The following is a 13634-nucleotide window of genomic DNA, read 5'->3' on the forward strand; positions in this document are numbered from 1 at the left end:
GTGGCGCTGTGGCTCAAGTGGCAGAGTGCTAGCCTTGAGCAAAAAGAAGCCAGGGACAGTGCTCAGGCCCTGAGTCCACGCCCAGGACTGGCAAAACAAAACAAAACAAAGAACAAAAAATGGATCCAGCTATATATCTGATGATAAAAGTAAAATCTTGGTAGTCCCTCCCCCACCAAAGTTCTAATCATATGCCTTCACAGGGCACAGCCCCATTGCTCTGTTTCCTTGTAGTATTTTCTCAAAGTTTTTTTTTTTGGCCAATCCTGGGGTTTGGACTCAGGGCCTGAGCGCTGTCCCTGGCTTCTTTTTGCTCAAGGCTAGCACTCTGCCAACTTGAGCCACAGCGCCACCTCCGGCCTTTCCTATATATGTGGTGCTGAGGAATCGAACCCAGGGCTTCATGTATAGGAGGCAAGCACTGTTTGCCATTAAGCCACATTCCCAGCCCTCAAAGCTTTTTTTTTTTTTTTAATTTTTTAATTTTTTTTTTTTTAGCAGTACTGGGATTTGAACTCAGGGCCTTGCTCTCCCGTTGGGGTCGTGCTCCCAGCCCTTTTGGCTTTTCTTAGTTTTTAAATAGGGTTTTGTTTTTTTCTCAGGCCAACCTAAACTGTGATCCTCCTATATTTCCCAAGTAGCTGGGCTGTCAGGCATGTACCTCCACATTCAGCTTTTAGTGGTTGAGGTAGTTGCTCACAAACTTGTTGCTCAGGCTGGCCTTGAACCTCAGTCCTTCTGATCTCAGCCTCCCAAGTCGGCCGGAGTGCAGGCTTTGAGCCGCCACTTCTGCCTATCAGCACATTTTTCAACACGGATGACAGCACTGTTATGTGTAAAATGTCGACTCCCGCCGTGTCTGTTTCTTTTCACTTGACATTATTTTCTATGTCTTTGATCATATTTAGATGTGGGCTTCTCATGTGTGTGTTTTTTTAGTATATTATGCAGTGTTCAACCGCCACTCAGACAATGGTTCAAAGAATTGGGATACCCGAGAGTCCTTTGATCCGTAATGCACCTTATTTTACATGAATGTTTATCTGAGGCTCTCATTATGGAAATAAATAAATATCCTCTCTGCTAATAATGACCATCATTTGCATTTATATTGTGCCTTTCACTGGAGGATCTTAAGTTGTTTTACAATAATGAACTACCTCGCAGGCGTGAGCACAAATGCATGTGCGTGCATCTGTATGCACGGGCGAGCTGTACACAGCTATTTATTTAATAACTACCGGCCGATGTCTGTGGGATTTTGCATCGCTGTATCATAGTAGCGTGCAGGAGCGCGAATAGACGCTTCTCAACTTGTCCCTCCAACACTCGTCTGGTTCAGACTCCCCTTGGAGGTCCGAGAGCCAGGCTAAGCCAGGAACCATGTGCACTTGAGGGCCTAATCTTGACAGCACACAGTGCTCAGGTCTAGAATGCAGGCCTCCGGCTCCTCCGTTGAAAACCTGGCACTTGCAAAATAAGTAGAGCAAGATCTAGTTTGGGCCAGCGATGCCAACCGAGACCGCCTGTTTGTGCTTACTTGGCGTGAAGTGGGCCTTCGTTCCCACTTAGGGAAATGCACGTGGGCTGAGAAATGATCACACTGGGGTTTGCAAGGCCGGGTCACTTGCTTTGAAGTAGTCGGCTCATGAATATGGGCAGGACCTTTGTTCCTGGGGCCTCGGTCACTTGGGAATGAGGCAGGAAGGGCCTGCTCCTCGCTCCCCCCCCACCCCCAACTGGCTGCTCAAGCTCCCAGCCTGCCTGCCCGCCCGGCCCCAGCGCTGGTTTCTGGGGCTCCAATCTTTCCTACAGGGGAAGGAGGGAGCCACTGTTGCAGAAGGAGCCAGGAGAAACCCAGGCCCCCCAGGGACACAGAGAGAGATGGTTTTAATTAGAGCAGAGAGCTGGAAAATAAGACAGAGACGGATGACATCTTAATGAGGTTTAATGAAGCTGTCTGCTGATGCGGACAGCTGTCACCCAGAGCTGTACGGCAGCCAAGCCGCTTGGTGACAGAGGGGACGCGGGGGAAAAGGCACAGTTTGAAGGCAGCTAAGGAGGGAGTGGCAGCCACACTTGGGGAGGGTCTCCTCATTTTACATCCCCTGGACAAGGGACCCTGGCAGGTGAGCCGCATCTCCGTGACCTCTGATTCTCTGCAGTTCCCTGCCCTGCGAAGCCGCAGTGTGCCTCGTTAATAACCTTCAGGATTGCGTGGGGAGCCCTTGAAGACGTCACCAGAAGAACGTGACTGGTGCTGGTGGCTTCCGCCTGTAATCCTAGCCTAGAGGCTAAGATCTGAGGATCAAAGTTCGAGGCCAGCTGGGACCCGAAAGTCTGTGCGATTCTTATCTTCAATTAACCCTCAAAAAAGCTCAAAGTGGAGCTGTGGCTCAAGTGGTAGAGTCTAGGACAATATCCAAGGGTCTAGGACAGTATCCAAGCCCTGAGTTCAAGCTCCAGGTCCAGCACACGAAAGGAAGGGAAGGGAGGGAGGGAGGGAAGGAGGGAGGGAGGGAGGGAAGGAAGGAGGGAGGAGGAAGGAAGGAAGGAAGGAAGGAAGGAAGGAAGGAAGGAAGGAAGGTGTATGCTAGGCACTGGTGGCTCACTTATAATCCTACTCAGGAAGCTGAGATATGAGGATCACAGTTCAAAGCCAGCCCAAGCAGGAAAGTCTCCAATTAATCACCAGAAAATTGGAAGTGGAGCCATAGTTCAAAGTGGTAGAATACTAACCTTGAACAAAAAAAGCCCGGGGTCAGCACCCAGGCCCTGAGTTCAAGCCTCATGACTGACAGGAATTAAAAAAAGAAGGAGAAAAAGAAAACAACACAGTTTTGTGGGTAAAGAAAAGGTAGGGTTTTTGTTTGTTTGTTTTTGGTCAGGTGTGGGGCTTGAACTCCGGGCCCTGAGCCTCTTTGTACTTAAGGCCAGTAGTTTGCCACTTAAGCCACAGCACCACTTCTGCTTTTTGAGTGGTTAATTGGATTTTTCTGCCTAGCCTGGCTTCGAACCGTGATCCTCAGATTTCAGCTTCCTGAATAGCTAGGATTACAGGGCTGAGCCACTAGCAACCAGCTAAGAACTTGATGTTGATGATGATGGTTTTGGTTTTTTGTGTTGGTCCTGGGCTTAGGGACAGTGCCGAGGCCTGGAGCTCAAGTCTGGCGCTCTACCCCTTGAGCCATAGCTCTACTTCTGGCTTTCTGGTGTCAATTGGAGATAAGAGTCTTTCACTATTTTTTTTTCCCCTATCAGAGTGTTTTCCTTTCCCTTGTTGATTTATGGCTGCTCTTTATATATGAAGGACACAGAACTTTTGTCAGGTATATGCATTGCAATTATCTTCTCTTGCTTTGTGACCTCAGAGTTTTTTTTTTTTAAGCTGGAGCACTTTAAGCTTTCCTACATCACAGTCCCTGGCACACTCAGCTGTCATTGTGTGTCCTTAGTGTGTGCGTGACTGTGAGTGTCCTGAGCACAGAGGTCTGTGCCTGTGTCTGTGCCTCCTTAGAGCTCCAAGCGCAGGGCTTAGTGCAGGCTACGCACAAACGGGTGTGGAGTGAAAGCAGGAGCGACTCGTGCTGGGATGATTTTATCTCATGGCCAGTGTCTTCTGGAGACCAGGCCCCGGGCCGTGGCTCCCCACTGTCCACTCCCTGCTGGAGGGTGGCTTTCTCTTGCCAGCTGGAAGTCTGCCCACCTGCCTCTGCCCCTGCCCCCTGGGGTAACTGGAGAGGCCACGTTTTAATTAACTTCCCAGTAGTGGTCACTGGGGAGGCGCCTGGTTCCGTAAACAAACGAGGGGCCAGGTCTTTGTCTGCAGCCCAGAGTGCGACTGGTGGGAGGACTTAGGGCAAATTAAAAGTACCGGGCAGAGCTGGGAATGTGGCCCAGTGGCAAGAGTGCTCGCCTCGTATACATGAGGCCCTGGGTTCGATTCCCCAGCACCACATGGATAGAAAGTGGCCAGAAGTGGCGCTGTGGCTCAAGTGGCAGAGTGCTAGCCTTGAGCAAAAAGAAGCCAGGGACAGTGCTCAGGCCCTGAGTTCAAGGCCCAGGACTGGCAAAAAAAAAAAAAAAGTGCCGGGCAGAGGCAGAGGCGGGCACCCAGAACCCCTGGGTCTCCAGAGAGGTGGAGTGCGGGATTTCAGATGGGAGAAAAGAGGCAGCGACTTAAGGAGCTGCTGGGGGGCATGGGGGAAACGGAGGAGGGGGTGGTCCCCCAAAACTCATAGGTGAAAACCCTGGAAACCTTCCAGAGGTGACTAGTCAGGTGAGGGGAAGGGGAAGGAGCCCCCCTCCGCCTATGAGGAGGCAAGCGGCGGCCATCTGCACACCGGAGGCCTGGTGACACCGGAGGGGCCCAGCCCGTGATGAGCAGGCTGCTCTAGGCCAACGTCAATCCCAGAAGGCTTCCCGGAGGAAGGGGCCTCTGTGTGCGGCATTTGTTACATAGCTGCTCTAAAGGACACAGAGAGGCCCAGCCAGACAGTGTGGGACCTTAGGATCCAAGCAAGGTGGTCCAACCTGGACATTCTTGGTGATAGATTCAGTGCCAAGCCTCAAATGAACAGGGAAACTTGCACGCTGAGGGGCTCTGGCCCTGGGTGGGTGGGACCCCCTAATCTGAGATCTGAGAACCATGGTGCTAATGATGCTTATCACCCGTTAGCCACCCAAACACTGGAAGTGGTGGTGTGGCTCAAGTGGTAGAGCACCGGCCTTAAATTAAAAAGCTTCGGTATAGTGCCCAGACCCTGAGTTCAAGCCCCAGTTCCAGCACAAGCACACCTGCCTGCCACATCCAGCCCATCCCGAGGAGCCCTGGGTAAGGCCTGAGTTTCTTTAGCTATAAAATGGGAGGATTTGTGAGGTGAACAACAGGTCGGCTTCCTTCTTACAAACCCCTCCGGGGAATCAAAGAACTGGAGACTCCCACCCTGTAGGACCTGCCGTCCAGGGGCCGAGGTGAGGACCACAGGTGCTGTGCTTGTGTCCCCACGCTAAGGTGTGGGTTCCCAGAGGAAGTGGCTGCCTTTGAGGGGGATGGGGGAGCTGCCCCCCGCCGCCCCCCCAGCCTCCTTGAACTTGCCCTCGCTGCCCAGGTGCCGCCAGACACCGGCGCCCAGCTTGGCGGCAGCCCAGGAGTGCTCTCCAGCCAGCAGATGGGCCGCAGAGCCTGGTCCCTGCCGTCCTCCGCAGAGCGTGCCTCAGTGTCCCCGCCTGCAGTGGCTGCTCTGGGGGCGGGGGCATGCTCTCACCTCCCTCTTCCTCCCCAACAGGCAGAGCTGGGCAAGCCAAGGGAGAGAAGCTGCAGCCTGCCCGGCGTCAACTTCAACTACGGCCTCTACATCCGGGGCCTGGACGGAGGGGTCCCCGAAGGTGAGGCCGCGGGTCAGCAGGCCTGTCCCCATCCTGAGCGCTCAGCTGGGGGGGGGGGGGCGGTGGACATGATCCCAGGGCCGCAGCTTGGGCAGGGCCACAGGCATGGCGAATGGGGAGGACCTAACGGGGTCTGGGTTGGGCGTCTGTCCACGCTGTATGCTGATGGAGCTTGGGGATTGATCCAAAGCTGGGCAAACTACTCAAGAGGCGGAGATAGTAGGACCTGGGTTCTAAGACAGCCTGGGGCAGGAAAGTCTTTTTCTCCAATGAATACCAAATAAAAACAGAAGTGGAGCTGTGGCTCAAGTGTTAGAGCACCAGCCTTGAGCAAAAAAGCTGAAGGATATCTCCCAGGCCCCAAGTTCAAGCCCCAGGACTGGCACGCGTGTGCGCGCACACGCACACACACACACACACACACACAATTGGTGCAAGCTTCTGATGGCCCCACTGGGGTCAAGGCCACGGAAACCCACTCCACGGCAGGCACTCCGGGGTTTGGGGGGGTTCTGGGAATCCCTCTTTTTCAGGCTCTCATGATTTCCAGGGACATGCCCGGCTGTCACCCAGCGGGCCGGGGATGAGGGGGACCTGATGCGTAACCGCTGCCTCAAGTCCTTCACCCCCGATTGTCTCCCTGTCCCCAGCCATCGGGAACTGGAACGTGCTTAAGCAGCAGCCCACCTGCCCCCTGGAGCTGACCCGGAACTACATCGCCATGAACCGAGGGGCGGTGAAAGCCGGCCTCGTGACAGCCCATGAGAACATTCTCTACCGGAGGCTCAATGACATCCGTATCAGTGAGCAGGACGACCGGCGCTTGAAGAAGGAGCCGCCGTCCATCCCTACAGACATGACCTTTGGGATCCAGTCAAGGTAAGGCCCCTGCGCCCTCCCCCGGGCCCCTGCCCACGGGGCGGGGGCCCGTTCCTTGTCTCCATGAAGCAAAGGACACAAGAAGACAGGGTGGGAAATGGGGAGATGGATTACAAGACCCAGGTTCACACCTGGCCTCTCGCTGTGATTGGCCGAGGGACCTGGCCTCAGTTCCTGTTACCAAGGGTTTCCTATGACGTAATGCACTCAGGAAGCCCAGCAGAGCTGGGGCTCTGGGACCCCTTCATAAATGTCAGTTCCCATCCTGCCATGTAAGTTGCAGATTCAGGAACTATGGCATTTGAAAAAATAGTACCAAGGTTTGACCTAGACACCGTAAAGTGCACCAACCACCCGGCGTTCACCTTAATGAAGTTCACGAATGGAAATGTTCCTGTGACAGCCCCTCACCCGCATCGCCGGGCGCCCTGGCTCGCACCCGTGACCCCAGCTACTTGGAAGGGTAGAGATCAGGAGGGTGGAGGTTCAAGGCCAGCCGGCAGGGCAAAAAGGTTTTGAGACTCCCATTTGTTTCAGCCACTGACTGGGCGTGGTGGCATATACCGGTCCTCTTGGGATGGGATGCTTCTGGTTCCAGGCCAGCCTTGATAAGAGAAAGTAGTTCTTGAGATCCCATCTCAGTAGGAAAGTCTGGACACGGTAGAGCATGCTTGTTATCTCAACTATATTGGAAAGCAGAAATTGGCTTGAGATTCAGGACTACATGGGCATAAAGTAAATTCCTAGCTCAGAAATAATCGTAGCAAAAAAGCTGCGGGTGTAGCTCAAACGTGGAGCACCTGCCTAGCTAGTGTAAAACCCTGAGTTCAAACAGCATGCTGCCATAGGAAAACAACAACAACTAACAAATCCAGTTGGCCCACCAGGAAGCTCTAGAGTTACCCAAGAAACATCTACTCTTTGGCGCCCCAACTGCACAAACCAGTGTTGCACGCTCCCAGCACGCCCCCATCTTCACCAACTCTTTTGAGTATGCGTGCAAGGCCTCCTGGTTAACTGGGCTACAGGCTTGGACTGCCATGCCCGGACTTTCTCTGCGTATTTCCTGTTAGAAATAAGGACTTTGAACCAAATAATTCCTATGCCTGGAATTTTAATATCACTTGCTCCTGACTTGCTTCCTCATCTGTAGTTAGGGGGTCACTCCAAGAGCCCAGCATTGTGATTCTCAAAAAATGTTCAATCTGCCAGCACAGCTATAAAGAAACCTTTATTTCACTGGCTTAAAAAAACCTGTGCAAGCAATTCACAATAGCCAAAATATGGAAACTACCCAGATGCCCCTCCACAGATGAATGGACCCCAAAAATATGGTACCTATACACAATGGGATACTACATAGCGATTAGGAATAGTGAAATATTGGTATTCACAGGGAAATGGTCAGAACTTGAACAAATGATGTTGAGCGAGACAAGCCTAGAACACAGAAAACAAAGGGGTATGATCTCCCTGATATATGACTGTTAAGAAGGGGTGACGGAGAGACAGTAGAGACCAGGTCTGTGAAACCAAAAAACCTCTTGTCAAATGGTATTTCCCACAGGATTGGGGCAGCGACCCAACAGTATGTAACTAAAACCAAACAACTATTCGACATATAAAAGTCAAAAATTGACCTCTCAGTGGAATACAATAGCTCAAAAGCTATGTATGTACATTCATATAAGACTACCGTCAACATATTGTCTAATATCGACATTACATTTAAAGCCCTAGGCAAATTTTCTTGGGCGTAGGCCACATGGCTACTGTCTATGTTCTTGGTACATTGTGTATTGTATATATGTCTACCTGACCTGGGGAAGGGAAAGAAAAACAGGGTGTAAGATATCACAAGAAATGTACACAGTGCCCTACTATGTAACTGTACCCTTTTTGCACAACGCCTTGTCAGAAAATTTTTGTTTAATTAATAAATAAATTACAAAAAAAAAACAAAACTTGTGCAAGGGGCTGGGAATATGGCACAGTGGCAAGAATGCTCGCCTCGCATACATGAAGCCCTGGGTTCAATTCCCCAGCACCACATATATAGAAAATGGCCAGAAGTGGCACTGTGGCTCAAATGGCAGAGTGCTAGCCTTGAGCAAAAAGAAGCCAGGGACAGTGCTCAGGCCCTGAGTCCAAGGCCCAGGACTGGCAAAAAAAAACAACAACAAAAAAACAAAAACCTGTGCAAGGGCTGGGAACATGGCCTAGTGGCTAGAGTGCTTGCCTTGTATACATGAAGCCCTGGGTTCGATTCCTCAGCACCACATATATAGAAAAAGCCAGAAGTGGCGCTGTGGCTCAAGTGGTAGAGTGCTAACCTTAAGCAAAAAGAAGCCAGGGATGGTGTTCAGGTCCTGAGTCCAAGCTCCGGAACTGGCAACAAAAACAAAAACAAAAAAAACCTGTGCAAGTTGAAACATGGTAGCTCATGCCTGTAATCCTAGCAACTAAGGAGGTAGAGATTGGGAGGAAAAAGTAAGGGAGACACAATCTCAATTTTAAAACAATCTGGGCACAGTAGTGCATGCCTGTCATCCTATTTTCCAGGAAGTATAAAAGGAGAATCCTGACTCAGGCCAACTTGGGGCAAACACTTTCAAGACCTTGTCGCAAAAATAACACCTAGGCTGGGGGTGCATCCAATTGGCAGAGTACCTTCCTAGCAAACCCCAGCACGAAACAAAACGAATGAATAGAAACGGTCAGGAAATAAGCAGCTTACTATCCACCTAAGACAGGGAGGGGCTAACCTGATCTCCTTCTAGTTAAAATAGTAAACATTTGAACACACGTGACACTTGCGATTGCGCGGGTGGAAGGCCTTCTTTAAAACAGGAGATGGGTTGAGGTTGATAAGGTACATGCTATGCATGTATGGAAATGTCACAAGGAAACTTCCCTTGGACAACTAAGGTATGCTAATCAAAATGCCACTTAGAAAAAGAGAGAATTTAGAAAGCTCAGAGAGTTGAAGAGAATGTCCCCGCATCACAGAGCAGAGGCTGACAGACAGGCTGGTGGAGCCAGGCTGAGAGATGCCCTCTTCAGGGCTCCTCTGGGTGCTGACCAGAGCCAAGTAAAGAACAAAACACCTACAGTGCTGCTAGGCACTGGTTGGTGGTTCAAGCCAGTAATCCTAGCTACTCAGGAGGCTGAGACCTAAGGATCATGGTTCAAAGCCAGCCCAGGCAGGAAAGTCTCCAGTTAATCAGCAAAAGGCTGCAAGTAGAGGTGTGACTCAAATATTAGCGCATAGCCTTGAATGAAAAAACTTAAGGGATAGCACCCAGGCCCTGAGTTCAAGCCCCAGTACTGTGCCCGCCCCCCCAAGACCCACCTCCCAGTTTGAGGTCCTGAGGCTTCAGTTTTCCCTCGAGTCACTGCTGTCAGGCAGGCTGGGAGGGACATGTATTATCCTCAGCTTCTGATATAAAACCTTAAGTTGCTATAAAACTGAGTGGCTGAAATTCCAGGGCGAGTGTATGATAAAGGGCTAGTTATATTTTCTGGGATAGAGAATGGGCTTTGCATATGTAAATTGAATGGATTTTAAAATGGTATTTAATGACAATTTTCGTGGCAGACATTAACAATAATTGCTCCAAAATGAAAATGCTACATTAGGTTGCTGTAAGCAGCGAATACCGGGGCTATAAAGCTTTATCTTTATCAACAACAGCCCTTCCCGAAGTGACAGGCCACTTAGCAAATGGCAGGCACAGGGCTTTTACGGAACAGAGCCATTCCCCCCCAAGCAGGCCAAAATCCGCATCAATTTCACTTTATTTCTTCATAAATGGAGGTTAAATGGTAGCTGGAAAAGCTTTTTACTGAGATGCCCAGTTCTCCCAGCAACCCCTCCACCCTTCCAACAGAAATGCAGGGGCTGGCCGCCAAGCCCTGCGCCCCTCCCAATAATGGGGCTATTACTTTAAAGTTATGGGGCCAAGGCCCGGTCCCTAATGATTGCCTTTTATACGCTTTGATTGTATTTATTTCTTTACTTTAAAAGCATGTTAAAAACCAAATCCGATTATACTTGACTCCGAGGAATCCTTGCTGGTGATTTGGTCTAATAAAGAAAGAAACAAACGTCCACCGTTTACGCAAAAGTACAGATGTGTTCACGTAAATCAAGGCACGAGGCCCTCTCAGTTCAAGCCCCAGTACTGGCACAGACAACAAACCAGAACCCAACGTAATTACAAAAGTAGGCTCATGATATAAGACACATCCAAGTAGCAATCCTGGTAATAGCAATAATAATAACTATTCCCTCCCAGCACCCAGTTCCCAGGGCCTTGGTGGGTTTTATTTTATTGTAAAGGTGATGAGGGGTTACAGTTACATAAGTAAGGTAATGAGTACATGTCCTTTCCAACAGCGTTTCCCCCTCCCTCATTTCTTCTCCCTTCCCCCCCCCACCCCCATCCTCCTCTCCTTTCCCTTTTGTGCACCGTCCTGGCAGACACACGTTCCCTGTGCTGCTGCAGGCCTTGGTCTCGAGCGCTCAGCGCACAGCTGTCACTTGTGTTTGAATGGTGTGGACATTTACACATCCCAGTGCCGTTTCCCGTGTCTTTCCCACGAGGCACACTCCCCTGCGTGCTAAGGGAGGGGCCGTGGCTGCACACTGGGTTCGTTCTCAGCCTATTGGCACAGCTGGGCAGACAGCGCCTCTGGGATCCAACAGCTGGACAGAGCCTCCCTCCCCGCCTCCCTCCTGCTCACGCAGACCTCGGAATTCCAGTCAGGGACGACTTTTAAATTCTCATTACCAGCGTGTAAGGCCATAACCCAGATCTCAAAGCACGCCGCGACCCAGGGTCCATGCACAGATATGTCTGGAGGCCCGACAAGAAAACTATTAAAGGAACGCTTAATTATTGATGTATTTTAATAAGTGTTTGCAAATGCCCCCGGCACATCTTAATTGTTACTGCTTGTAATTGGCAGAGCGTTGTCAGTTTCTTTGAGTCGGGGATACAGGAGGCGAGCCGCGGAGCTGGGAACAGCTGGTGTTCCAGGTGGATGCTGGGGATCTCCGGCTCTCTTCCCGCCCTGCTAGGGGCCACGTGCCGCACCGGGGGCAGAACCACCAGCAGGAGCATCTGTGGGGGGCACGGGCCAGATGAATGCATTGTGATGCCATGTATTGTTGGGGTTACATGTCAGAAACACCTCAGGTGCACCCGCAATGAGCCACAGGGCAGCTTGCTGAGCACCCGTTTGCAAGTCTTCCATCCTCGTCTTGTAGAAGAGAAGACCGAGGCTCGGAGCAACGGGATTGCTCGCCTGGGAGACTGGCTGCAGCCGTGATCTGCCTCCCTCGTCCAGGGTTGAGGTGCCATGGCTGGAGACAGCACCTTAGCTTCTCCTGCACCGGAGGAAGTTGTGACACAGGACAGGGGCTGTCGTTTTCTCTCAAGTCTTTAGAACATGATTGGAAAATACCAAGTGTCTGCTCAGCTTCCCTTTTGATGTGTCATTTGTCAGTCGGCTTTCTGTGGGTCTGACAAAATACCCGAGATGATCAGCTTCACAGGAGGAAAGGTTTGTTTTGACTCAAGCTTGCACTTGTGCTGATCCTTGGGCCTGTGGTGGGACAGGTATTGAGGTGGTGGAACCTGCTCCCCTCACAGTGAGGGGGAAGCAGAGAGGGGAGGAGGAGGAGGAGGGGGAGGGGGAGGGGGAGGGGGAGGGGGAGGGCCGGGCACCTCCAGCTAGGCTCCGCCTCTTAAAAGTTCCCCCACCTCCTCGTGCAGCCACGGGCTAGAGGGGCCCTCAAGCCTTTTAGCACAATGGGCTTTTGGGGACCCCCCACCCCCCCCAAGCAGGTCACTTCTTTTGCTTTTGGTGTCTTCCTGATAGACGCCCATTCCTTTGCCACACTGCTTTGGCCCTGTCTGTCCACCCCAGTACTTCTAGTGCCAACCACAGTGCCTTTGCTGAAGAGACGCTGCGCCAATGTTTGCTAAGTGAATTCACGATCAGATGGTCACATCCAGAGCTGAATAGTAGGCCAGAGGCAAAAGGCCCCCATTCACAGAACCTGTGTCTCTCCGCCAGACAGGCCCCAGCCCTAGTGCTGTCTGTGGAGCTGGAAGACGGGAGTGCAGGGACTGCCCTTGCCCAACCTTCCTGCAGTCACTCGTGTCACCAGCTGACAGTGACATGTCTGAAGGATGGAGGACATTTTACAGGCTAGTAAAAAAAAAAAAGTTTGCTCCCTGACTGAGTTTTGAATCTCCCTGCCACACGGATGTATTTTACAAACTTACAACAGGCCCATTCATTAGTCTGGGCCTCGAGTTGGTGGCCGGAACCCAAGCTAGCTGCTCAAACTCCTAGATGGTGACATTCAGCCCCTTCCCAGGAACTGGGCTGACCACAAGGGGGCGCAGCGAGAGCTGGGGACGGCCTGCTCCCCGTCCACCCCAGCCGCGGTCTGCTCAGGGGTGGCACCTGCACTGCTCCAGGCCAGTTTCCTCCGCTGGGCACCAGGACCCCCAGGGGACACCTCATCATAGGAGCAGGGGCGAGGGGGTGGCTCAGTGGCGGAGCCAGGCCGTGCATTCCATCCCTAAAATTATACGTGTTTTATAGTTATAAATACATGTATATCACATTGTGTATATATATATAATATATATATAACACGTTACCATGTATTATGTAATATAGTATTATATATTATAACATATACATATGTGTATGTATATATAATACCACGCCTGACACCGGGTAAGTTTGTAACTCAGACCTTGAGACAGTAATTCAAAAGTGAAGAGATCTGAGCCGGGTTGCTGGTGGTTCATGAGTATAATCCTAGCTACTCAGGAGACTGAAATCTGAAAATCCCAGTTCAAAGCCAGCCAGGGCAGAGAAGTCCATGCGACTCTTATCTCCGATTAAAAATCAAAGAGCTGGATGGAAGTAGAGCTGTCGCTTAAGTGGTAAAGAACCAGCCTTGAGCAAAAAAAAAAGCTCAGGGATAGTGACCAGGCCCTGAGTTCAGCTCCAGGACTGGAACACACACACACACACACACACACACACACACACACACACACACAATAACAGAGCCAGAGATGCCTATGTTATGTAGCAGACTCTGCTGTGTCCTTGCTCTCCACCCACTTGTGCTAATTTTATGGCTAAGCAGGACCCTGAAGCTGTCTCAGGGACTGATTGTGATCCTTGGCTGTATTAATAGAGGTAATAATTCCCAGACAAAGGAAGTGGCCTCCATGCTCAAGTATGCTGCTTGGTTCATACTTACAGCATTTAAGTTTTTGTTGTTGTTTTTTTTTAAGTGCAGGATATACTGGGTTTCTGGTATCTTAAGGGGC

General features: G+C 51.0%; 1 protein-coding gene across 1 annotated transcript in view; it reads left to right on the forward strand.

Annotated features, from left to right (window-relative positions):
* Cfap77 (cilia and flagella associated protein 77) overlaps positions 1-13634 on the forward strand; it is a 107987-nt gene that overhangs the window by 58248 nt on the left and 36105 nt on the right. The window contains exons 2-3 of the mRNA XM_048345479.1: positions 5289-5388; positions 6039-6267. Coding sequence (XP_048201436.1) covers positions 5289-5388; positions 6039-6267 — 329 coding nt within the window. The remainder of the gene's footprint in view (positions 1-5288; positions 5389-6038; positions 6268-13634) is intronic.

This window comes from Perognathus longimembris, chromosome 1, assembly GCF_023159225.1.
Source record: "Perognathus longimembris pacificus isolate PPM17 chromosome 1, ASM2315922v1, whole genome shotgun sequence".
NCBI classification, from domain to species: Eukaryota; Metazoa; Chordata; class Mammalia; order Rodentia; family Heteromyidae; genus Perognathus; species Perognathus longimembris.